Source organism: Kryptolebias marmoratus, linkage group LG20 (assembly GCF_001649575.2).
Source record: "Kryptolebias marmoratus isolate JLee-2015 linkage group LG20, ASM164957v2, whole genome shotgun sequence".
NCBI classification, from domain to species: domain Eukaryota; kingdom Metazoa; phylum Chordata; class Actinopteri; order Cyprinodontiformes; family Rivulidae; genus Kryptolebias; species Kryptolebias marmoratus.
This window is the reverse complement of record NC_051449.1, coordinates 5,272,458-5,296,996: the sequence shown is the minus strand read 5'-3', so window position 1 is coordinate 5,296,996 and position 24,539 is coordinate 5,272,458. Positions and strand designations below refer to the sequence as shown.

General features: G+C 40.1%; 3 protein-coding genes across 3 annotated transcripts; 1 reads left to right on the top strand and 2 right to left on the bottom strand.

Moving 5' to 3' along the window:
* Positions 1–335: 335 nt before the first annotated feature.
* LOC108232890 (activin receptor type-2B) lies at positions 336–13,573 on the bottom strand. Its single transcript, XM_017410981.3, has 11 exons — positions 13,522–13,573; positions 11,536–11,743; positions 9,101–9,216; positions 7,150–7,301; positions 6,848–6,991; positions 6,500–6,643; positions 5,737–5,885; positions 4,523–4,637; positions 4,077–4,215; positions 3,711–3,841; positions 336–3,515 (listed from the first exon to the last, which is right to left on the bottom strand). The coding sequence occupies exons 1-11, from the start codon at positions 13,571–13,573 to the stop codon at positions 3,321–3,323; spliced, it is 1,545 nt and encodes a 514-aa protein (XP_017266470.1). The 3' UTR covers positions 336–3,320.
* A 4,677-nt stretch (positions 13,574–18,250) lies between these two features.
* LOC108232891 (gamma-crystallin N-A-like) lies at positions 18,251–21,566 on the bottom strand. Its single transcript, XM_017410982.3, has 4 exons — positions 21,440–21,566; positions 21,047–21,295; positions 20,141–20,286; positions 18,251–18,474 (listed from the first exon to the last, which is right to left on the bottom strand). Exons 1-4 carry the CDS (start codon positions 21,458–21,460, stop codon positions 18,339–18,341), a joined length of 552 nt encoding a protein of 183 aa, XP_017266471.1. The 5' UTR covers positions 21,461–21,566; the 3' UTR covers positions 18,251–18,338.
* A 1,040-nt stretch (positions 21,567–22,606) lies between these two features.
* On the top strand, positions 22,607–24,110 carry ly97.3 (lymphocyte antigen 97, tandem duplicate 3). Its single transcript, XM_017410983.3, has 4 exons — positions 22,607–22,683; positions 22,976–23,045; positions 23,347–23,469; positions 23,816–24,110. The coding sequence occupies exons 2-4, from the start codon at positions 22,997–22,999 to the stop codon at positions 23,920–23,922; spliced, it is 279 nt and encodes a 92-aa protein (XP_017266472.1). The 5' UTR covers positions 22,607–22,683; positions 22,976–22,996; the 3' UTR covers positions 23,923–24,110.
* The last annotated feature ends 429 nt before the right edge of the window (positions 24,111–24,539 follow it).

Genomic DNA, 24,539 nt, shown 5'->3' with positions numbered 1-24,539 from the left:
AAATTAATGTATAGCTCTTATCTATAATCTATTGTGAGCCTATTTAATAAAGTTGCAGTGAAAAGTGTGCATTTGTGCCCTTATTTAAAAAAAATGCTTATGTTTATGATCATCTAACAAGAAAGTGTCCCACTTTAAAAAAAAGAACCTAACACTGACACTCCTGCTGCCATCTAGTGTACATATCGAATCACAGAACTTATAATAAAGTATTATGTGGTTAGAATTGGTGTTTAACATACCACTATTTACACTATATTACAACTATATGTAACTGTTCTTCTGTAAGCGTATGTAATCATTAACAAAGGCAAAAAAACAAAAAATACCCATTCTCATGGTTAATCAGAATTTGTCTTTATTTTCATATACAAAAAGATGAATGTACTCTCATCTAGTTTATATTTCTAAGCATTTCAATGCACAGATAAAGTTTTCATTCTTACCGATTCAAAGAAACCAACCAACAATCACACACACGTGCGCACACACACACACACAGTTCACATAAACAGGGATGGTCACATATTTCCAACATCCGTCCACACTATAAGAAATAAAACAATATGCTAACTGTAAATCAAAGAAAAAAAATATAGGATTTTTCTTTCACAGGATCCACACATGAAAAGGAAGAAACCCTTTACATTTAGCAAGTAAATATATACACAATAATTGATATATTTTTTTCCTTTTTTTTGTTGAAGATGAGACTGACTCCAGGTTAGTGTTACTAAACAAGGTACTGCATGAGGTAACATGGTTTTTTTCGGTTCAGAAGAGCTGGGTGTAAGACAGCATTTGGAGGTAACAACCGACCACGGCTGATTCTCGCACGTGACTGTTGTTTGCCTGGCACAATTTGTGAAAGCACCTGGGCCACGTTCAGCGCGCACACAAAAAAGTTCAACCCACTGCATTCCCCCCCCCATCAGGAGACTTAGACCGTCAGAGCATGATCCAGGTGTGAGGAGATGTATTCTGTTGATCTGCAGAAGATACCTGCTAAGTCACAGCTGCATTTAATGGACTTAAATGACTATTGCTGTATAGGAAATATTGCTGGACCCTTGGACTGTGCACATGGCGCTGTTTGCGTGAATCCTGACGGTGCTGCATCGGTCAGTCGTGTGGCTACAAACACAATGATGGTTTCAAAACACTAAAAACACATTGTTCAGCACTGAGTTGATTTTTTTTTTCTCCAAAAGTCCTTTACCAAAACTGCACATCAGCAAGAGCTACAGACCACTGTTTAAAAAAATCACTATCTTTCCACACCACTAATCAAAGCACAACAGATGAGCCTGTGTGTTGTCCAACGTGGCTAAACTATCACTAAACAGGTCAGAACATCACATCAGCAGGTTAATATTGAGGCAATACTGTTCAAACAAGTGGCCAATCACAGAAGCTGCCACAACAAACCATAAAAATATTTGTTCTTTGTATTTTTTGATGATATACACACTAATTTTTTTTCCGATGCCAGTGCCACCCTCACAGCTTCTAATATAGATAAGCCAATACCATAATTCACTGATATCAGTAACACTTTTTCTTAGAAAGAAAAAAAAAAGTTGCAGGGCTTGTTAACTTAAATATATAAATCTGGTGCTGAGAAATTATTTTTCTGTACCTGTGAAACAAGAAGAGCAATGCCCTGATTTTGTATACAAATGAAAGAAAAAATATATATAGGTAAGTGTTAGGTGTCTGTGTGTACACGCATATTTACAGGAATCTGCCTCTCTTCTTTTAGGTTTGTAGAGCAAAAACACCATGAAAACTGGTCAGGTTCTACTAAAAAATGAAGAAAAAAAAAGACAAGAGGCGCAACCTGCAATAAAATATCTCAGCTACTAAAACACAATAAAATACATAACACAACTCGATATACATGTAGAAAAAGCCTGAGGTACTTGTCAGAATATCTGAGGTCAGTCTGGAGGAGTAAGCAGCTAAAGGCTTACCCAGTCAAAAGAAAAACAAAAAAACAAAAAAACAAAAACAGGATTTTAGCCTCACATAATATCATGGATAGTTACCACATGTTAGTGTTATATTAACAAACAATACATCTACAAATCCTTGAGTATCCTGGAAAAGTCACAGCAGCATAACGGACATTCAATGTATGGTTTTTTATGTTATGGTACAACTATGGCATTGCATTTGAGACAAAGGCAACCATTTGAGCTCTCCTTGCATGACATACAGTGACTGAGGTATCTAGGGACTGGTGTCCGACTGAGTATACTAACCAAATATTAATGAAAATTTAAAAAAAAAAGACAGACATGTTGCTTGCTCCTGTATGACCCTTGCAAGGATAAACCCTCAAATTACCTGTTCGTGGTTCTCACTTTAAAACGCGCACTCTTATCCGTCACATCATTTAGTCTTCAGATTCTCACACACAAATGCATACAGTTAAAATTAAAAATGAGTAACATTGCAACTCCAGACAGCATCCGTCAATGCCCCTGGCACTGGCAAAGGAGTAATTCTGAAAAATAAAAATAAAAATTAAACAAAACAAAAAAAAGTCCAGGAATATGTCCATGATAGCTAGCTGAATAGCTTGGCTCTGAACTTAGAGAAATGTTCCAAAGAAGCCTGCTGGATACCTGAGAGGTAGTTCCAAGAACAAGACACCTGTTCCAAATCTTCAAAAACGTCCAAAACGTCCAATGTGACTGCTCAGTTCTGATTTAGCGCCCTCTCTTAAAAGAAAACTGCTGTGCTCCACTTCTTTTCTTTCTTACCCCCCCACTATTCGGAGGAGTCTAAATTAAGGGAGCACGCTCCAAGTTTAAAAATCAAGAAGCTTCGACCCCTGAGGAAGATGAATATATTTTGTCTAACAGTCTAAAAATAGTTCCTCCGAGGTGTGCAGCACGTCGTCTGAGGTTTGGAGCACAGGTTTGTATCATTTTGGCCGCAGACGGTTACGAGCACGACGGGAAATACAACAAAGACAACAACTCATGAGGTAATAATAAGAGACTAAATCACGAAAGAAATACATGAGGTAATGACAACATTTAAGGTTTGACACAAGGATGCTATCAGATGTGCCCATCGCATAGCTTATTACTACTTCAACTACAGCAGATGGATGTGTTAATACGATCGGACTTCAAAAACACTGAAAACCGATAAAAAGAAACAAAAATACCAGTATTGGGAGAAAATAGCAGCTGCGTTGAAGTTGCTAGGGGTTCTTTACGAGTTGTTAAATATTCACGGCGATCCACTGAGTTTGTGGTTTGAAAACTAAAAAGTCAGGAGCTCAGGAGAGGGATGGTGTCGTCCGTTCAGGTGCTGGACTCTTTGGGAGGTAGGTCCTCGTTGATGAGAGACGTCACTATGGAGACGGGGCTTTCTGAGGTAGTGCTGCCTATCGTCCTGGCGATCTGACTGATGCGCTCCTCCACACAACCGGCAGACAGTCGTGCCTCTGCGTCGTGGTCCCAGCATTCCTCGATGGTCTCGCACATCTGGCTCAGACCCTGCAATCACACACCAGAGGCTATAGGAGCTCGGTTTTGTTGCATTTAAAAGAACAGCACACGCTAGTGGTCTAAAATACAGATACCGGTATCAAAAGTTCAGAGAGACGTGAACTCTGATTGTCACACTTTAACTGGAAAGAAGGATGCAACACATCCTGGGAATGCTGTAGCCATTCTTCCATAATTACTCACAGGATGTTTGAGCCAGCAGTCCTTGATGACTGGACGCATCTTCTTGTGCACAACCACATCCTGCAGATCCTCCAGGGAGGGATGCTGACCTATTTCATCCTCGAACGGCAGCATGTACTCACCAACAGTACCTGAGCAGAGACAAGAAACCAACAGTGTTGAAAGTAAACTGTAATTCCATTTTTAAAAAGACGTATCAAAACTCTAACAAGAGCATAACTGTATCCACATCTGACTGTTTTCCTCTAATCAGGCTGCTCGGAAGACAAAACGAAAACCAATCCTGTGTTTATGGAGGCCAGCAGCCTGAAGCAAAGTGACCTTTCACCTGTGGGCGAAGCAGCATTCCTGAACTGTTTGACTTACCGTCTGTCTCTGAGCAGCGGGACACCAGCTCCCACAGCACCAAGCCCATAGCGTACATGTCTATCCTCAGGAAGGAGTCTCTCTGAAAGTTAATGGCTCCCTCCAGCACCTCGGGAGCCATGTAACGTCTCGTACCGACCTACAGCGGAGAACAGACCCGAGTTTAATTAAAACATCATGTCTAAATAACACTGTGCAGTTTCGGTTGAGTTTTTCATTTTTTATCACTTGTTTCAGAACATTAACCTTGGGTCCTAGCTGCTAGAAGAATACAGATCTACAGAATAACTGTTAACGGTTAAAAAACTAATAACGGTTAAAAAAAAGATGACTGAGAAGCTACACCAGCATCTGACTGCATGATTTGAAGAAATATTATGTGAGAGCTACCAAGACGTATCAAAGAGCCAACAGAAACATGAAGACTCGTTATGAAGCTTTGGTACCTGGCCGTGAGTATCTCCGGGAGGCTTTCCTGGTTCGAACCGAACAGCGAGCCCAAAGTCCCCGATGATGGCAGTTAAATCATCTCGCAGCATCACATTCTTACTCTTGAAGTCCCTGTTCAATTAATTTCGTGACAGTCATTAAAATGCAGTCTTTTAATGGAGGTGTTTAGTCACAGCAGTCACACAAATCAGCCGACAAGCTTTCAGAGCAAAACTATTAATTCAACCACCACCAGAGGAGAATGACTGATCTGGCAAAAGAAAAAAAAAAAACAACCAGCGCATTTTTAAGATGAATGGATTTGGAATTCAGTCAGTTCCAACTTATGTTACACCTTTCGGTGCAAACTTTTTGTACCCGAATGTCGTCATTACATCAACAGAAGAGACTGTTTTCCAAATGAAACGCAGCCAAAACAAGGCAGTGATTTCCATACATCAAGTGGTTTGTTGAACCTAAAGAGCACTGAACAGGTGTGGACACAACAGCACTGCATCGAGAAGTGGGTGGATTCTAAATTTCTGCTTTGATATTCCTAAGAAAATGATTTAAAAAAACCTGTGTACTAAACATTGGATAGTAAAAGTACTCTGTCATGTATAACTGGCCAAAAGTAGGGATAATTACAAAGCTAGTACCTCAACCAAAGTCAGGTTTATAAAGAATAAGTTGCTTTAATAAGTCTAATTCTGAATGTGATGTGCATAAAACTGGATTTAGAGATGGGTATACTGTATGAAAACTAAAAATTCAGCAAATATATGTTTACCCTATATTACAGCACCCTCTACACAAACACCCTCTTCTGGATTCTTATTATACTGCACCACTTCCACTAATAAAAAAAAAAATTGGTTTTGCATCTACATCGATTTAAAAAGATAAAAGTACATGAAATTAAAACAACAGTGTTTTAAAAAAGGTAAAGTAAAGCTCTAAATGATTGAAACCTGCAACACTGGCAAAACACAAGACTTTATGGTGCATTTTGTAAACTTAGTTACAAATACAGATGGCCAATTTAAAATAGGAGTCTTTTTTCCCTCATCTTCCTTTATAAATATATATATCGCCATCATTAATTTACTATTTTTAAAACATCTATTAATAATCACACATAAAAGCAAAATAATTGCATTTTTGTTATGACAAACAAATGAGAAGTACCAAACAGAGGCGGTGTTGTGAGCTTTAATTTTGCTTTTCGTACCTGTGTGCAATAGTAGGTTTAGGGCCCTCTCCCTTGTAGCTGGGAATGTCTTCATGGAGGTAGGCCAAGCCACAGGCCATGGTCTCTGCTATGTGACACAGCTCGGTCCAGGTCACAGTGTTACCCTTCAGGTGGTCTGTCAACGAGCCCTGTTCGCACACAAACACATTAAAGGTTAAGGGAGGAGGATTAACGCCTACGCAGGAATTTTTAATCCATCTCTCACAAGCTCCGCTTCGATTTAGCCTCCAAAAAGTGAGCCAACTGGAATTCTAACCTCACATAAGAACTGTTTTCTGGAGCCAAGAAAAGCCAGGGATAGACTCGACTTCTTTCCGACACACAGAGATATTAAAGCCACAATTAAAATTTTAAAAAATTCACCCAAAAAAAAGAAGCAATGAATCCAGTGATGGCAAGGAGACAATTGAAACTCAATTTACTGGAGCCACTGCCAAGAGTGAAAATGTGGGATGGGAACAAGGCCTGAAAAATCATCCCATAAACATTAATGCCACATTTCTGGTGATGGCAATTAGAGTTTTTATCTCCCAATTAATGAACAAGATGATAGCCAAAAAATGTGTGTATTTTTGTAAGTTTTAGGAAAACCGCTTACCATGTGGTAACTGGCAGCAAATATAAATTTACACATATTTACACATTTTAAGTCTTTCTGCTCATTTTGTAGGTAATTAAAGAAGTCAGTACTAGTACTGGTGTCTGGAGAATGTGTTCTGTACGTGTGCAGAAATCATCTCACCCTCTCATGAAATTCTGTGATCAGCCACAGCTCCGTCTCCAGGTTGGTTCCGTGCTTCTCCGCAGCTATGTAACGCAAGATGTTTTCATGCCTCATTCCTGGAGTCATGAAAATGTCCCGCTCATTCTGCCACGACTGCTTATCCTGTAAACACAAAGCAAAGATTTACTCAGAGGCCTCGGTGATTCATAGGAAAACCTCTTATGTTACCGTATGAGGCTGGAAAAGAAGAGGGGTTTTTTTCTAATGGTGTCAAAAATCCTGAGAACTTGTTGGTATTTTGATCTACAAAGCAGCAAACAAGACAAATACTTGCTCCAGTCAAATGAGTATCATTTATTCACAAACCTGAACAGGAAAAATCTTCACAGCAACGTATTCGCTCATTAACTGAGCTTTCCAAACGCAACCGAAGCGCCCCCTAGCTTTGATTTCCAGCAGCTGCAGTGGCTTCAAACCCACCAGCGGGGATGGAGGAACTGGTCCAGGATCCTGAAAGAACAAGGGAAAACAAACTCTCTGTCACCTTTACTGCCACTGCTAAAAACGACTAAAGTGATAAACAGCAAGTCAGACTGAATCGGATCTCTTTAGACATTCCAGCGCGTTTATTTAGATGAAACCCGGGAGGTCAGGGCGGCTCGTCTCACCTCGCTCAGGTCTACGTGACCATAAGGAGGCTTGCGGTGACGGTACATCCACAGGGCCAGAATGAGGGCCAAGGACAGCACACACAGCGGCAGCAGGGAGTACACCAGCACGTTGAGCAGAGACGGCACGCGGGGAGGAGGCCGAATCTTTACTGTTGGAGAAGAAGGAACAGAATCAACTGCAGCGTGTCGCCTGCGTGACCTGTGAGGTATAAGCAGCTTTACAAATGTCCCTCAAACACAGCAAGACCCGGTTTTAAACGAGGACAAATTTTTTTGCCGAGATCCTTCAACCTGTATCCCGAACTGACAAACAAGTTGATGCAGTAAACCTGGCGAAACAAAGTGATGTTTACATTTCTGTCACCTCCTAGTCTAGACACCATTCATGAAAGTAAATAGATTTTCGCATTACGCAAACAAGCAATCACTAAATCTACCAAAATCAACAGCATGTCCTCAAATGTGCCTCAGATGAGAGTTCAATTGTTTCACATTTGAGTGAAAGACAATATAATCTGATGAAAACTAAAATAAATGTGTGGCTAAGAAGACACTGAAAAAGGCTAATATATATGTCAATGTACTGCAAAAAGGATTATAAAAGTAAACCCATAATAACTGGTACCTACATATGCAGAAATAAGTGTTTTAATCAGAGATGCATGGGCTGCGGATGTCAGGGTCAGTTCAGCTCTTATCTACTCATTTTGATTTTAAACCAAAAAAACTTATACTAAAAGCACACAAGATCATTTTGCTAAGACCTTGCTGAATGGGAAGTGTGTTAATGTGTTTATAGTAAAATATTTACAGTAGAAACTTGTATAATTTTTCAACAATGACATCAAGTCACCAGAATGTTTCATTTTACTGAGCAACTAAAACTTAACTGAAGAGGAACTATAGCAGGTCTCCTTCAAAAACTAAAGCATTAATCATTATCCTTGTGATCTTATTTCTTTCGTTAATAATGTTACTGTAACTGGGCACATGGGAAATTAAACATTTGATAATCATAACTGTTCAACTAATAACATTAAACTATCAAGTTTTTCTTTACAACCTCTCCCTGATGGCAAATGAGAAATTCCACAAGATATGCAGAAATTAAATGTCATCTCTTTTAAGAGCAGCTGAAAGCATAAAGAAAAACAACTTCGCCCCACAATTCACATAGCAGCTGATATGTCGCTTAAAAAAATGAAGGCCAGTTGTGACAGTCGTACTTTTTCTTCTAATTTACCCGTTTGAACTAGACAACAACTTTGAGTGATCCTTATTAAAAACTTTAAGACAAAAGATTTTGCTAAACTGAATTAGCTGCTTCTTTATTTCTTCGTGGTGTGTTCAAGGACTGGGAAAGAAGAAGGAAAAAAAATTAAAGTAAACATCTTTCTGTTATCTGTCAGTTACTGATAAAGCTGACAAATCACCTGCTGAGCAATCAGTGCATCCCGCATTTTAACGTTTTAAACTTTAAATAACGTAACAACATTAAATATGCACGAACCTTTATTTTTTATTCTTGGATAAGGTCATTTAATCGGAGTATGTCACAGTTCTTGTCTAGAGTTACCACCAGTCACGCGGGGGCAGTTCCAGGTAATCACCTGATGCTTCGCAGTGACACCTCACGATAGCTCAAACCATAAATAAGTAAATAATAAAAATCAAGCAACTAAATACAGCTCATGTTCACACTGAGCTTCAAAATTAGACGAGATTAGCCCTAAAATGTACAAATTAAAATATCGCAATAAGCCAAATTCAGCAAAAAAAAGTAAGAAAGAAAACTTAGCTGTACGTGCTAACAGAGCAGAGTATCAGGTCATCATCCTGCCAAGAATCAGGATTCTTCTCAGCCATGATTCCAAGATGGTGTTAAGGAGGGCTCCAATAATCAGGGGAGAGAAATATGTAAAGAGTGTAGGATGCATTTACCACCTACCTCGGTTCCCACTGCCAATCATGTCAGGAAGGTGAGTGAATCGCTCGTTGCAGTAGTTCCCCTCGCAGCAGCAGAAGAACACCTGAGGGTTTTCCTCCATAGAGACGCACTCTTGCCTAAAACAGAAGACGACACAAACGCATCACTTTCTAATTTTAAGGGCAAAATGAAAGCTTAAAATAACACCAAGATAAGTCTTTCTGCAGTTTCTAATGTAGACCAACTAAATGGCGTTTGTTGTCCAATATCAACCTTGCCTGGACACGCTGAAGACAAAGTAATACGAAGCTAATTTATGGTCTCTGCTCTTTAACTGATGCATTACTTGGCTTTGGTTACAGGCGATGGTGTCGATGTTATGAGCCAACAAACCCTGTCTTTAAAATTTAAAAACAACAAGGAAATAAAAAGGGATCCAAAATTGAGGTTAAAATAAAATAATGCCCACTGCTAAAGGTGAAAAGGCAATGATGTTTTTGTGTTCGTCTGTCTGCGCCGCTGGATAAATATCTCTTTAATCACTGAACGGATTTCAATGAAACTTTTAAGAAAGTAGTCACTGTGTTGACGTTACTACTGATGAACATTTGGACTCGTGATGGCTGCCACAGCAAACTGAGCTTAGAAAACACTAAAGTGGCTACAGCTCAGCCAGTTTGACAGATATCAAGCTAATATTTCATGTGGTTGTAGCTGAGCATCCTCCCCAACATATACTTTGAGAACAACACATCGTAATGCACCATTGTTTAAAACCTTTAGCATTAACTGATTGAGTTAACCCTGTTTGTCTGTGAGCAAATTATCCCATCAAAGAAACTTTCAAAGTAATTACTGGATGTAAACGTTTCATTTTTGAAGTCATTTCAATACGAAATGATCGCCACTGATAATAAACTTTAGCGTAAACACAAATAACTATACCTCGGTGAATTTTTATAGATATTGAGCTACAATTTGGTATGGTAGTAGCTGATAGTTATTTACAATACATACTCTAAGTGCTAACAGACATCTCACAATATTGCATGAAAACTGCACATTAAGTTATTTTCAAGGTTTGACCAAAATGGCTACAACTTCATTTTACAACGCAAGATAATCTGAGTCTAAAACTCAGTCATGAAAGGTGACAGGCAATATGCATTATTGAAAGGGGTGCTAGGCCTTTACTCGGACTGTTTTGTTTTTCAACCCAGCAAATATTCCGAATCCACACGCTGTACAAGATTTTCCAAAGCTGTAGATACGATCATTAATCAAGCTGACGTTATGTGTTGAAGAACTCACATGCTTCAGTGCTCGTGCTCTACTTTATGACGCTTTTAAATCAAACTAAATTGACCTGCATAAGAAAAGATGTTGTTTTTTCCCCCAAAACCTGTTCTCTGCGTGCTACTGAAGTATTACTTCAAAATACAGCCTGGTTTAGATCCGATCTTATGGTCGCAATCGTTCCGCAGTTTCACTCAAATTAATCATCACTTCCTGCTCTCTGGCAGTTTTCAACAACTAACGTAGAAATCTTCAAATTAAGTTTAAATATCAAACAGGCTTCTAATCACTGCAAACAGACCTTTAATACACACACACACACACATGTCCCACCCAGGACTTTGATTTCTTTTTCCTCCAGCCTGCTTTCACATGTCACCAGAGGTCCCTGAACTGCTTTGAGTGCCGAGGCTCAAACTACAAAGTTAGATTGTGCCACATAACCCAAAGGTGACATCACACACAGAGTAGTGTCTCCTTCCAAATCGCACGAGTCCTGAGTGGCCCGGTCCCGCCACATCTGCCATATTGTTGATGCAGCTTACCTATTTGTAGGGAGAAACGAACGGGAGCGGAGAATTTCTCTAAAACTACTCCCTGCTTCTGGTAATTACTCACAGGGTTATGATTGTATCCCCATATATAGTCAGCTAACCTGCTTTTATATAACAGTATATTAAATATCTTCAGGGTTTCACTCAGGCAATGCGAGCAATTCAAATGTGCACGTATAAATATAATTATATACATCTTTTGGCAGCTTCAAGCACAAATATGACTAAGAAGAGTTTGTGTTTGGTTGTATGTTGACATGCAAGTTGAAGACAAAAAGGAAATAAACCCAAATGACACTTTTCTAAAAAGATGAGACATCACATTTTAGGTTTTGGTTTAACTAAACCAACAGAATAAAAGTTTGCAAATACATAATTTTCAGCAGTGGCGTAAGAGAAAATAGTCTTATCTCACATTTAGGAGGATACAACTAGCAAAAGGCGAATTAATACACATTTTATTAAAAAAATCTTTGATTTATGGCTTTAAAAATGCAACATGAGAGGAAGAATAAGATGCGTTAGAGCACAAGTTTGTTTGGACGTGGTTATTTCTGCTGGCCTCACTGCCACCCGGATCTGAACTTAAACACGCGGTGACCTAACCTGTCGTAGCAGTTGAAGTCGTCCAGCCAGCAGCCTTTCTTCACCAGCTTGATGGTCCCTGAGGAGTTGAGCCAGGAGGCATAGCAGTGCAGGCGCTTGTCCTTCTCCCCCTCGCAGCGCTCGAAACCACTCTGGTTGGTCCTCTCCGTGCGCCAGTTATCATTGTAGTACACACACTCCCGGGTCTCCACTTCGCCGAGGCTGTACCCTGAAACGGACAGAAGGCCTCGGTCAGCTCACGTTGGAAATGGACTGAAAAACGCGACAGCGGAGGCACAGGATCCGCTCTGTGCCACCAAGAAACATCCCAGAGCAGGAGGCTAGCATCTCTCTGGCGTGTAGCCAGTTTCGGGAGCTCACTGTTGTGAAAAGGGAGTTCCTCTGGGCGAAGAAATTGTTGCTGAATACCGCCTCAGCATAATCCCATTGACTAAAAAAAATCTATTCAGGGAGAAAATCAAAATAGGTGAAGAAATTACTGGATTTAATTGGCTATAAAACAATAATCTGCATGCTGAGGTAAAGAAACAGGGGCATACGTTCGTTGACATGCTACTTTTACAGATAAGGATTCCTATTTTCAGACATCTGTACAGACAGATAAGGCCGTCTTAGAAATACTTTCTCCAACTAAGCTAAAATAGAACAATAGCTGCCAAAATCTGCCTTTAAAAAGATTTTATTGTTGTCTTTATGAGCTCTGCTGTTGGACACAGACTACACACAGAGGTAAGAAGCAGATACCATGCTGTGTATCCAAAAGAAATAAAAAAAATACCTGGGACATTTCAGCTTAATCTTTGTTCAGAGAAAAAATAGTGCATGTCTCTTTAAATCCCTGCCTATAGGAGGCTGCCCATCCCCCAGCTTTACCCCCACCAACCCATTACACATCCACTCACACATTCACACATTTAGCTGTCCAGCAGCACACAATGGACTTTATTATACCAAACAGGGGTGCACGAAATGACCAAACGTCACGCTCATTGACACAGGAAGCACTGAAGGAAGGTAAAATTAAAAAAAAAAAAAAAAGACCAAAAATGAGGCACTCCCACAGCAGTGATGCTCAATGCTCCAGTGAGCCGAGATGGCATTTCTGATATCTGTGGTCACATGATCCGAGAGGACTTTTACTACAAGATCATTCCCCCCCTCCCCCTGTCACTTACTGGGCTTTTACACCACAACATGACTTCTGGAGAAGCAGCTTTACTGTACTCTCCCCACCATGCCCTGATCTATAAACCATAAAGGCATCAGCTGCTGAGCTTAGATGGACATTCTGACACAAACCTGGATGTTATTGTTTTTGGAAAACTAAATAAATAAATAAGTCAAAGTCGAGAATGAGAGCACAAATGCCCATTTGTTAAGGCAAGAGGAACACCCCCAAACAATAGGGAGAGAAAAAAAAAAACAACCCTCGTGCTCAATTTCACGTGGTTCCACAAATATTTGGGTAATGAGTCAAAATAAGCACTTGACTTGAGCAATAATAATAATAATAATATAAATAACAATAATAATATGGAATTCCTCCCGGTGAAAGTGTGTGTTTTCCTTCTTCTCCAGGTTCTTTTTCAGGCTGTGTGACCACAAACAAGAGTGCAGAGCTGAAATGTAGCCTCTAAGGTTTCAGGATGTTGATGCAGCTGCTGCCTTCTATTCCTGCTGCTACTGTTGGGGGGCACGCAACAGTTCCACGTTCGGATTATTCCCTCAACTTACCAATTCTACCAACAGGAGCGCAAACACATAATATTATTAATAATAATAAAAACAGAAAACCACAGCAAATGTAACCCTGGGAGGCATTGTGAGCGAGGTGAGGGGGGGTGGTGGTGGGAAAAAAAACGAAGAATGTGGTCGGGAGATTTAAATCCCGGCTGAGTGACAGTAAAGTTTAAACTACAATTCAAATAGGCAGGTTGGAATTTCAGAAAAAAAAACAAAACTGTTGCAACAAAAGCAGCCGCTTACCTGCGCACAAAGTTCCCAGAAGAAGTGAACAAGTCAGCCATGAAAAAGACATGTTCCGCTCGAAATGCAGGACAGAGGCTTCGCTCTCTCCCCGGTCGCGAACATTAAAACTCCCGGCTGCCGAAAACCATCAGTCCGGGATCAAAACGACCACAGGCCTGCCTCCCTCCCCCCCACACAAACACACACACCCCGGTCCCTCCGAGCAGCCTACAGCCGGCGACACCTCCGCCGCCGCCGCCACAGCGCGTGTCAGAAGCCGCGCGGCGCTGCAACAATGTCGCGAGGAGAGAGCGGAGAGGAAAGAAGGCAAAAAAAAAAAAAAGCAGGGAGCGATTAACTGACCGCCGCGGGGACGTTTAGTCCGACAAAAGGTGCCGCATTTCGCCTCGGAAACGGCTCCGGAAACCGAACGCGGGCGCCGCCACGAGCACCCCGAGTCGGCGGCTCGAACGCTTGGATTTTTCGCGAGGTTATTCGGCGGAAGAGCTGCGGCGCTGCGCTCGGGAGGTCGGTCGGGGGTTTACATGCATGTTACTGATCTGTGTCCAAAATGGCTTCTAAATGGGGAATGGGCTGCAAACAGGGAAACCCGGATGTGTAAACACAAAGAGGGGGGAATTCAGGCGGCCAAGGAGAGTGACCTGAACGCGACACCGCACAGAAACGCCTGAAATCACTTTTTATTCGAACACATTATTATTATTATTATTATTTTTTTACACACACAGGAAGGGAAAATAGTTACAAGTGCGGACGGGGAGAAACGTGTGTTTCCCACGCCGGGATATTACAATGAAGGACTTCCACTTTCTGTGGTCAAGGTTGGGATTTTACTACATTTTTTCGTTTGTTTTTTTTTAAATCAGATATTACTATCTTAAAATGACATCTGTAGCGAATTAATATTTAATTTATCTGTTAAAGTGTGCAATCAAACATGAAAAAATGCAATCCTGAAACGTAACAAATGGTTCAGAGTGGAAGAGTTTACGCCTGTTTTTCAAATAATGCGATTCTGAAATGCGGGTCCACGCTCAATGTAAACAAAGCGCTCCACAGAAAACCAAGCGGAAGCTGAAATCCCATCATTAGGCTGACCCAAGTCTGTGTAAGTAAACAAATATGACCAGTAAGTTTAACATTTGACCTATTTTCAGTCACTTTGTCCTTTTTCTGTAAATAAACAAACACGTTAGATGGCATCCAGTTACGAATTTTACTTTTTTTTTTAATTTAAGGACATATCATCCATCAATATGAGAAAAATTAATGCTCAGATGTTCTAATTCACCTTGTGATTTTTCTTTTTCTGGTCTACATGATGTTCCGGACTACATTTTAAGGTAATTTTTAGAGCCAGGTGGGAGGAAAATAATGCATTATTTTGCAAATGTGAAACGTTTTACTTGTGTTATTCTAACAAATGTCTCAGATAAGCCCAACAAGTAGCAGAATATGATGTTTTTCTATCTGAATAATCTTTAATGCATAAGTGGCTTAGCTATAAATAGCTGCCCTAGTTTGGGGGAAACATGATACAATAAACGCTGTTTAAAATGCATTTGTTCCAATTTCTCATTTTACCTCCACATACTATTAAATACTGAATGTTCCACTCAAAAATATAAAATACAAACTGATTATAGCACATTGTATATGTAGTTTTAAGCAAAACAGGAAGTCTGGGTCCACAATCCTTCCCAGTTTCAAAAAATATATATTTTCTTACAAGAAATTATGTGCCAGAAAATTGATTAGTGTGGTTTGCTTTTCATGAAGTCTCCCAGCCGACAGACAGTCACTTTCAGAAACATTTTATCTCAAAAGAATAATAGTTAAAGTTCTTTTCCTCTGACTAATTGGCTCTGCTTTTCTTTTTAACCTCCACATTTACTAAGAAATGTTCGTCACCTTCATTAGAGCAAATAATTGAGCTGTATTCGTGCCAGAATTGGTTCCTATTATCATAAAGTGTCGTGGAATGTCGCTTTCTTCCTGGCATTGGTGACACGTGTTTTCAAAACGAAGAGCCCTTTGTTCAAAAATAATAAATCCCATCATCACTGAAAATCGAGAATGACATTGTTAAAATGCCATTAAGACCTGCTCACAGGTCACAGTCTTCTTCTTCTCTTTAACATCTAGACTAATGGCATGATAGTGACACTCAGTCAGTTCATGCAGCAAATGGCCCAGGAATAGGGTTAGCCATAGGTAATCGCCCTTAAACTAGTGCTGTTGAGTGTAACTCAAGACAAAGCATTTCCTCATTAAGCTATCATGTATTGACCCTGTAACTCGATCGAGGCCGTGAGCGAAACCTTGTAAAGATAGATGTTCTGTTGTCATGACAGTTGGAGGAGAAAGCACATGAGTGATCATTAAAGATCCAACGGCCACAACCGGGGTGTGACATTTCTTTAAAAATAAATAAATAAATAAATTAGAGCATGAGGGAAATGATGCAGGGAGCATCATTGAAACTATGTATGCATCAACGTATGAAACTAGTAGCTGTGCAGAAAACGTAAATCTGAATTCCGCTTACACCACTTGTGCTTTATCGTGCAGAAGATTACATTATTTTTGTGCTTTTCAGTGTAAAATAAAGGTAAAATGAGTAAAAACCAGATAAATGGCACCCTTGTTTTGCCGTTAGTCCCTCAGTGTGTAATCTCCTGCTTTCTCCTCACTTATTGCCAGGTTCCTTGTATTTGTTTGCCCTCTCCGTTTTATGCGTTTATAGTTCTGTTCCTTTATGTCTCCTGCTGTGGCAGCACTTTTTGTTTAATTAAACTTCCAATCCTCACCGCCCTGCCTTCTGCACCTCGCTCGCCCCTTCAGCTGAACTCCCCTCTTCCCGTGGCTATTTGCTGTCGTGGGAAGAGGTGGGATCACGGTGCCTTCGTTGGCCGTTGGTTTCTGTAACAAAAGGAAACGGCAATCAAAAGCTGACGGTCAAAGTACTGAAAGGCTCTGTGAGCGTATAAGGAGTTATCCTTCAGCTGATTCTGAGATGTGGCCAATGTGTAACTTACACAAGAACAGTATACAATACGTCTGAAAAAAGGACAAATTTTTAAAAAACTTGGCCTTTTTATCTCCCCGCAACTAAATCTGAGTTTCACCACCACCAGATTCACAATATTCCCATTGATAGAGATGGATATTTCCCCACTTTTATTTGATGAGAGTGAAGCCAAAACATGAGAAACTAATTTATTAGTTATTTACAGGTACCTTCGTGGTACAGGTGCTCGAACATACGAGCTAAAAATAAGCCAATAAAAGCCAACATAGGTGGGTGTGTGTATAGATAAGATAAGATGAGATAAAAATAAGCCTTTATTTTTGGGTATAAATGCATCAGTGACCATTATTACAGAAACTGCTAACACGTCTTAGTAAACGCAAAGTTAAACCCAGGGTCATGGACTCACTTGTAGATGAACATCTCTGAATGATAGTAGCTGAGTCTCATCCAAAACACGTACTCTGAACATGAACAGAGCATTGTTTAAAATGTTGCCATTATTTGGAGTCAACTTTGAAAGTCTGTTAGCTAAATATCTCATAAACCAATCAGTGGATTTTAATGAAACTCTCAGGAAACAGTTATTGGATGCACCTCTACAACTGATCAGCTTTTAGAGTCATCCCAATACAAGACAACATAATAATGCCTATAATTCAGTTATTTACAGATATTGGTTTGGAGCTGAGAGTTATTCATAACAAATACTCCAAATGCTACATTTTTTGTGCGAAATCTGCTTAAAACTTCAACATCAACTGTTGGAGTTCACCCTGTTTGTTAGATCTCATGAACCACTGGGCAGATTTTAATTAAACCTTCACAAAGTAGTCATAAATTATACATCTGGAACTGATTAACTTTTGGAGTCAGTCACATTCAAGATGGCTGCTACAGCTAACCAACACAAAAATGGCCATAGCTCAGTTTTTGCAGATCTTGAGCTAAATGTTGATGTTAGTAGCTGAGAGTTACACAAGATCAGATAAAAAAAAAAAGTTTTTGAAGCAAATTATTGCATCACAGTCAAATATTTGACCCTGTAGGTTTGTTTTCTGTGTTTTTCCTGTTCACCGAGGAATGTGGCAGACTTCCTGCGCCCCCTCTGAGAGGCCTGAGGTGAGTGACGCAGTAAAATAGATAAATGACAGTAGATGGTAGCAGAGCTCCCCTGGGCAGGTGCATGTGGACCTGTGCAATATCGCTCCCTCACTTCTGATTTATACACTGCATGTGGGGCTGACACATGCTTTCCATTCTATTAGCGACTGTCAAATACTCACCTGTGTGGGTGTCACAAGGCCTTATATTTTAAACATAACGTTTTCTTTTGTTGATTATTGGGTATGTTTTTTTTAATTGCCATCTTGAACAACTGAAGTCCATATATGTCTATTAATCTACGTTCAGCAGCGTTCAGAATATCTCATATAACTTGGTAATGGATCCATTAGCACGAGGAAAAGCGCAGCACTTAAAAGTTTTCTACTTATGTTGATAATGGGAAGCAATTACCTGAATCATAGCCCTGTAGCCATTTTTCACAATGAAATGTTATGGTTAACTACAAGCTGCACATTGAGTGAGCACACAAAAAATTGCATGGGAATGTGATTGAAAATCCTTTAGAATCACTACTTTATTTCAGCCTTTGAATAATTCAGTACAAAAATAAAGCAACGCGCAACATCAAACATTTTCTGCATGTTTTATTTTTCTTCAGCTCCAGAGTCGGCGAGAGATGATCCTGTTTTTTTTTGCGTTTGGCGGCGAGGTAGCGTTAAAAGTAGTTTGCCACCCTGCGAACGGACTGGATGCTGGGGTTCTCCGCCTGCCACTCCTTGTGGCTGCAGTAGTTTCCTCTCTCCACGATGTACATGCGGCCGCGGTAGTTTGGCTCCTCATACAGCACCCAGCTGATTGCAGATAAAAAAAAAATAAGTCAATTGCATGTCTTTAAATAATACAAAATGTCAAATCACAAAAAAAATCCAATTCATGTCATTTTTATTTATCATTTTACAGTTTTAGATTTGGCTTAATAAGTAATCGTTTCATGGGAAAGTTTTAAACCGACTCAGGGATTTCTGGATTTCCCTCTACAGCCGATTAACCTTTTAAAGTCAGCCCAATTCAAGATGGCCGCCACATCCAACTGACCTTCAGTAACACGAAAATCGCCACAACGCAGTCAATTTGACAAATTTTGACCTAAAAAGTTGGCGTGATAGATGCTGAAACTGCTTTCCGGCACATTCAGAGCGCCAGCAGGTTGTGCAAGATCTTTGCATAAAACTTTGCCGATTACTGTCTGAAGTCAACCATCGGATGGATTTTAATGGAACTTTCAGAAAGCAATCATTGGGTGCACATTTCCAACTGGTTACAATTCAAGTCAATTTAATTTAACATGGCTGCCACAGCTAATTGACATCAGCCACACAAAAAAAAGCTGTAACCCTGTCAGTTTACCAGATATTGAGCTAAAATTGAATGTGATAGTTGCTAGAAAACACATATTCTGAGCAAAACATATGAGATTTGGTGTAATGTTAGTTTCAGGGTTTGACAAAAACGACTACAACAGAAGAAGATCTTCGTCTAAAACGCCGGCATGAAAGGAGGCGTGCATTCAGCATCCCTTCAAGGAATACTAGGCCTTTAATTACAGTTATAAGGGCACTGGAATAAATTAAATCTAAAATGGTTTGCATTAAAACTCTTTGCTGGACTTAAACCAGAGAAGGTCTTAAAGCTTCAAGTCTGCGTTTGCATTTTTCAGAAGAACTTTGTCTCACTAAAGGCTCAAACAAAACCTCCTGTAAAGCTTCATCAGCTTCTCATTTATGTAGAAATTACTTTTGTTGCTCAAGACAAGTTGCCCTATGTCTTCTGTGCAAGATAAACAGAATTAAATTCATTTATAAAATGAAGGTAGGTTCAATTCTTATTACAATATTTTATTTACCCAAAAGATAAAGTGTAAAAAGTCAAAATCAGTGAAAATCTTGTGATGAAATCATAAAATAATAAATCCTCTACCTAAAGGGCACGTTTGCAACTCTGCATACTTTTATGTCTCGCACAAAGTCTCAGACTTTTTTTTTGTTCAAATTTCTGTTGAAAAGTGACAATGTTTCAGGGTTCTGAGGAGCACAGACAACATAATAATTATATAACTCATTCTAATATTCCTTTCTCTGAGAAGAGAAGAGCCTGATTTAATAAATGTGCAGACACACACATTTTCATGAAGCAGCTGTAGCTTTGAAAGGTTAATCTGTTTGCACCTTTAGGGCTAGAAATCCTTTCAGAAATCTTTTTATTTCCTTCAAGTTTGCTGGTGATCAACAGAAATGTATCATTTACCTTCTTTCTGCCCAAAGATTTACAAAGACCTCATTTTTTTATCAACTCTCTCTTGTAAATATAAATAAATACCAACTAGAAAAATCAGATTTTTAGGATTTTAGTATCTTAGTGAACTGAGCCCAGCATGGAGGGATTTAACACGTGCTGGAGTGTGTGTGTTCAGTGATGTGTCATGTGCTCCTGGCAGGTTGAGTCAAACGTTATACGTACGCTCCATCTCCATAAACCTTGATGGAGTTGACACAGTTCTTGGTCAGGCCTCGTGCTTGCAGGAATGGACAGTCGTCACACAGCTCCACACACTGGCTGGTGAAGTTGTCTCCCTCGAACAGCTCCAACCTGTAGTGCTCTCCATGCTGGGAGGCGAAAGGACACACTCACTCACTGAGTCATGGCAGGACGATTTGTCTTCACCTCTCTGAAACGTGACAGAGCCTGCATTGTGTGTGTGCGATGTGTGTAAACTAAAGAAATGTCCGCTTTGTTTTCTGTGAAAATGCAGCATGGATGCTGAGTGTTGAATGACTTTACTGAAATCTGTTGAAGAAGCTAGAAACTGAATTGTTAAAGCTAAAAGAAGCAGACACCAGCTAAAAGTAGCTAAAGACCAGCTAAATGTAGTTAAGGCAGCAAAGGGATAGCTAAAAGTTAAAAGTATCAAAACTGTAGCTAAAAGCTCAAAGTAGCAAAACGCTAACTGAAAGCATCCAAAGCTAAAAGTAGCAAAAGGCAAGTTAAAAGTCTAGCTAAAAGCTAAAAGTGCAAAAAGGCTAGCTAAAAGCTAAAACTAGCAGAAGTCAAAAACAGAGCGAGCTTGCTGCAGCAGATTTCAATATAAACAATGTTTTTGAAGAAATGCAATGTGGAAAATATTTCTCAATAAAGTATAAAGGTTATAAAAAGCAAATGTCATAGCATCCATTTGCTGAATGAGCATAACTTTTTATTATATAAATGGCTAAAATAGCACAAAAAAAGAATATAAACATTGAATGAGGCTCTAATTTCTCTTGCAACCAGATGTGAGCAAATGAGGACACATATGCTGGGTTATTTTTGTTGTTGTTGTTGTTTTTAACCAGCCAGACATTTTGTCTCACTCACACTCACGCTTACCATCCTGATTGGCCTGCAGGAGCCCATGTGATCATTAAGGGCATTCCAGCGCTGGAATTCCGGGTACTCGCCGTGCTCCAGAATATACTGCTGGCCCTTGAAGTCCGGGTGGTCGAAGCAGACGAAGGCCCCGCTCTCCACGCGGACAGAGTTGACCCTGTTCATAAAGCCGCGGTCCTGGAAATTGTCACAGTCGCTGCCAAGCTCCAGCTTCCTCCCCGTGAAACATTTCCCCTCGTAGAGCACAATCTGTTCACGACAAATAAACGGAAAGGCCGGTAAATTCCTGCAGCAGACAAGCTCTTCTGTCCAGATGTCAAAACTGATCATCGTGTTTGACTTTTGCAAAATTCATGAAACTGTTTGGGGAAGACTTACTGCTGTGATACTCACCTTTCCTGAGTACTGAGACATTTTTCCTCTCTTAACTTCTCCAGGTCCCACAGTTTAAGAGTGGAAAAATTTAGACTCCCAGATTTATATGGCTGACAGAGAGAGTGGTGGCATCCCGAGGCCGAGGCAACAAAAGCACAACAATGGAGGGGTTTAAACGTTTTTGCCAAATGGACAGTTTCCCTTACACGTGCCAATGCTGATATTGGAGTTTGCTGCCAAAGGAGGGCAAAAAAAAACAATAGAGTAGTAAAGATTCTGCTTTGATCGGGCTTTGAGAGTAATGTCAGGGGTTGCAGTGTAACATTTGGGTCGTGTCCAGATGATGGGGTATGAGAACGAAAACAACCACGAGCAGGAAACGTTAAAAGAGAAGTAAAAGGGCAGAAATAACCCAAATAATAAACTTCTACCAGTGAAACACCCTCAAACCACAAAATTTATTATACCTGGATTTTAATAGTGAACCACCTGCCGCTTTTTCAGGATCTCCTTGTTGTTGTTTCTCTTCAGGTGATCCACAAAGGATTCCTGCATAAATTTAGACCTTGACCCATAAAAACCTTGGAGAGATTAACGCAGATTCAAAGTCATGACATCAAACCCCTGGCAGGCTGAAGGTAAGCCAGGGTTGAAGGGGTTACAAAGACAAACATAATGCAGCTTAGTTTTCAAACGTGGTGTGTGACCTCCATCAGTGGAGAGAAAACAAAACTTTTGAAATTGCACAAATGAGTTTATTGAAGTTTTAAAACATTTGCAACACAGAAATAAGGAGTCAAGCCCAAACCATGACCGAAGGACCTGAATTCAACAATTAACAGGTGTGGCCAAATCATTTTTCAAGTCCAACTTTCTGCCTTTAATTCAGTCAATGTGGCTGAAAGAACCAAAGGTGAGCCACCGTATTTGGGTCCTGCTTAATCCACCTAAAGCAAATACACCCCACCTGTGACTCATGTCAGATCCAGCGAACAGAGATCCTTTTTTGAGTCTGAAATGGATGCATACAATACTATCTCTAAAAGCCTTGCATCAAACAAAGGCTGGACTGTTCTTGCATAATGCGTTGGGACACCCTGAACACTGTGTACCCAGGGCAAGTAAGGTGCTGAGTATATAGACTTAACACTGATATAACACTTAATGGGGCGTTACCATGGCAGGACAAAGTATGGAGAAGTATAAAAAGAGGGAAGGTCATTGAACGCACCTCAGTCATTGGCAGACACTGAAGCAGACAGGTATGTGGACCGCTTTTGGATAAATACGGTTATCTTCATCTGTGTATTTAACCTTGCAGCTCCTTTTGGAAACTGGTCATTGACATCCGCACGAAATGAGTTTGATTTTTTAAGTAACTGTGAGTATTCCTGGTTAAACTTGAAAAGCATTGTTTATAATAGAAGGACACTCGGGTCGAACCGGGATTCACAGACTCACAGTTGGAATCATTTTGGGAATTTTTAGCGGCCAATTCTGGCGATTTGCAGCAACTGTGTGCGTGTTATAAAATGTGTGCTTTATCTGCAACAGGCTGCAGCTCGGAGCAGAACAATGAAGTTGTTGGTTTTGGCTTTCACCATCGCCTTGCTGTTTACAGCTGGTGAGTTTCTCACTTATTCTGCGCCAGATAAGCCCAACCTTTTGGTGCTGCGCAGCAAGAAGATCTGCTTTTAGGTCCTCCTCGCACCGGATCCGAGTTTTAGCCGTTCTGTTGGAAATGTTTCCTTTTTTTTTATTGGACAGCAGTCATGTATGTCAGACATGAAAAGCGATGACTTTCATGTCAAACCTTAGAAGTAGGCATGTTAATATTTCAATACAGAGTGACACATTTCTCCAAATGTACTTTGCAAAAAAAAAAACATTGAGTGGCGTGTGTTCTTTTCTGTGTCTGGTTTCAGGTGAGGCCCTGAACTGTCATCGCTGCGTCCCTAAAAAGGCCGGCGAGAACTGTGAGGACAGCGTGGAGACGTGTAAACCTGGGAAGAATGCCTGCGCCGCGGCCACGTTCCTCAGAGAACCATGTGAGTTTCTTTACACACTAAACAAATCTGTCACTGCTACATGTTCTCTGCAATGACCGCACACACTCCAAGAAGGTTTGAAGGTAAAGTTTCTCTGTGAAGCTTATGATAAATCAGCTTTTCTGAGGTATTCGTGCATTTTATAAGCTTCTAATTGGGTAGAGAGAACAACTGCTAAAAGTAACAATGCACAGTACAGACTGGGTACTTACTGGGAATGTCCCAGGTACATACGTAGTACATGGCACATACCTACATAACTACAGGGCTTCATGTATGTATGCTGTATGTACGTATTTTCTTCTTGCATAATAAAATTGAGTCTTTATTCCTTTGCCTTCCACAGTTGGGCACTACCAGAAGTGCATGGCTCTGTCAGACTGCAAACTGCTGAAGCTGAATGCGTACATCGACATGAAGTGCTGCACCGAAGACATGTGCAACACCTTGTGAAAATATCAAACTGCAGAAAACGGGGGGCCGATCATGGTGCATCGCTCCTCAAAGGTCCTGCAGCTGCTGCCGGCAGCTCCCAGGCGTCAACACATAAAAACAGGCTAATTATAGACAAATATAGTCAGTGACCAGATTTCTCAGATGAATAAAAAAACATTTGGAAAAAAAAAACACGTGCCTTTAAAGACTCTTATGTGTCCTGATTTTTTTAATCACTTACCAACAAAAAGAGAGCAATATGGCAACATTTTTGCCTGTGTGTGTGTGTGTGTGTTTATGTGTCTATTTTTTTTTTAATGAAACTTTCAGAAAGTAATTAGTGGATCTACAGCTGATTACCTTTTGGAGTCAAGATGGCCTCCACAGCTGACACAAAAAAGTAATACGTTTTGTGTGGTAGTAGCTGAGAGTCCTTTGCAACACACACTCTGAGATCTCACATAAAGTTCTCTTCAATTTTCCTCTAAAACAGACATAACTTTGTTCTTTCTCAACAAGATAATATCTTAGTTTAAAACTCTGGTATGAATGTGTGATGTGCTAATAAATAAATAAATAAATTTAGAATAAATCATTTTAATCTGAATCCACCCCCCAGAGCTGCAATTTTGCTC

What these genes read in the sequence shown, in the direction of transcription:
- LOC108232890 (XM_017410981.3), bottom strand. Translation starts at nt 13,573, where the DNA reads ATGTCTTTTTCATGGCTGACTTGTTCACTTCTTCTGGGAACTTTGTGC. An exon ending in AAACCTACTATTGCACACAG is followed by an intron (nt 4,638 to 5,736) that starts GTACGAAAAGCA and finishes TTAATTGAACAG; the next exon opens with GGACTTCAAGAGTAAGAATG. An exon ending in CCGCTGCTCAGAGACAGACG is followed by an intron (nt 3,842 to 4,076) that starts GTAAGTCAAACA and finishes GTCTCTGCTCAG; the next exon opens with GTACTGTTGGTGAGTACATG.
- LOC108232891 (XM_017410982.3), bottom strand. Translation starts at nt 21,460, where the DNA reads ATGTCTCAGTACTCAGGAAAG. An exon ending in TGTCTCAGTACTCAGGAAAG is followed by an intron (nt 21,296 to 21,439) that starts GTGAGTATCACA and finishes TGTCGTGAACAG; the next exon opens with ATTGTGCTCTACGAGGGGAA. An exon ending in AAGGTTTATGGAGATGGAGC is followed by an intron (nt 18,475 to 20,140) that starts GTACGTATAACG and finishes ATCTGCAATCAG; the next exon opens with CTGGGTGCTGTATGAGGAGC.
- ly97.3 (XM_017410983.3), top strand. Translation starts at nt 22,997, where the DNA reads ATGAAGTTGTTGGTTTTGGCTTTCACCATCGCCTTGCTGTTTACAGCT. An exon ending in CGCCTTGCTGTTTACAGCTG is followed by an intron (nt 23,046 to 23,346) that starts GTGAGTTTCTCA and finishes GTCTGGTTTCAG; the next exon opens with GTGAGGCCCTGAACTGTCAT. An exon ending in CACGTTCCTCAGAGAACCAT is followed by an intron (nt 23,470 to 23,815) that starts GTGAGTTTCTTT and finishes TGCCTTCCACAG; the next exon opens with TTGGGCACTACCAGAAGTGC.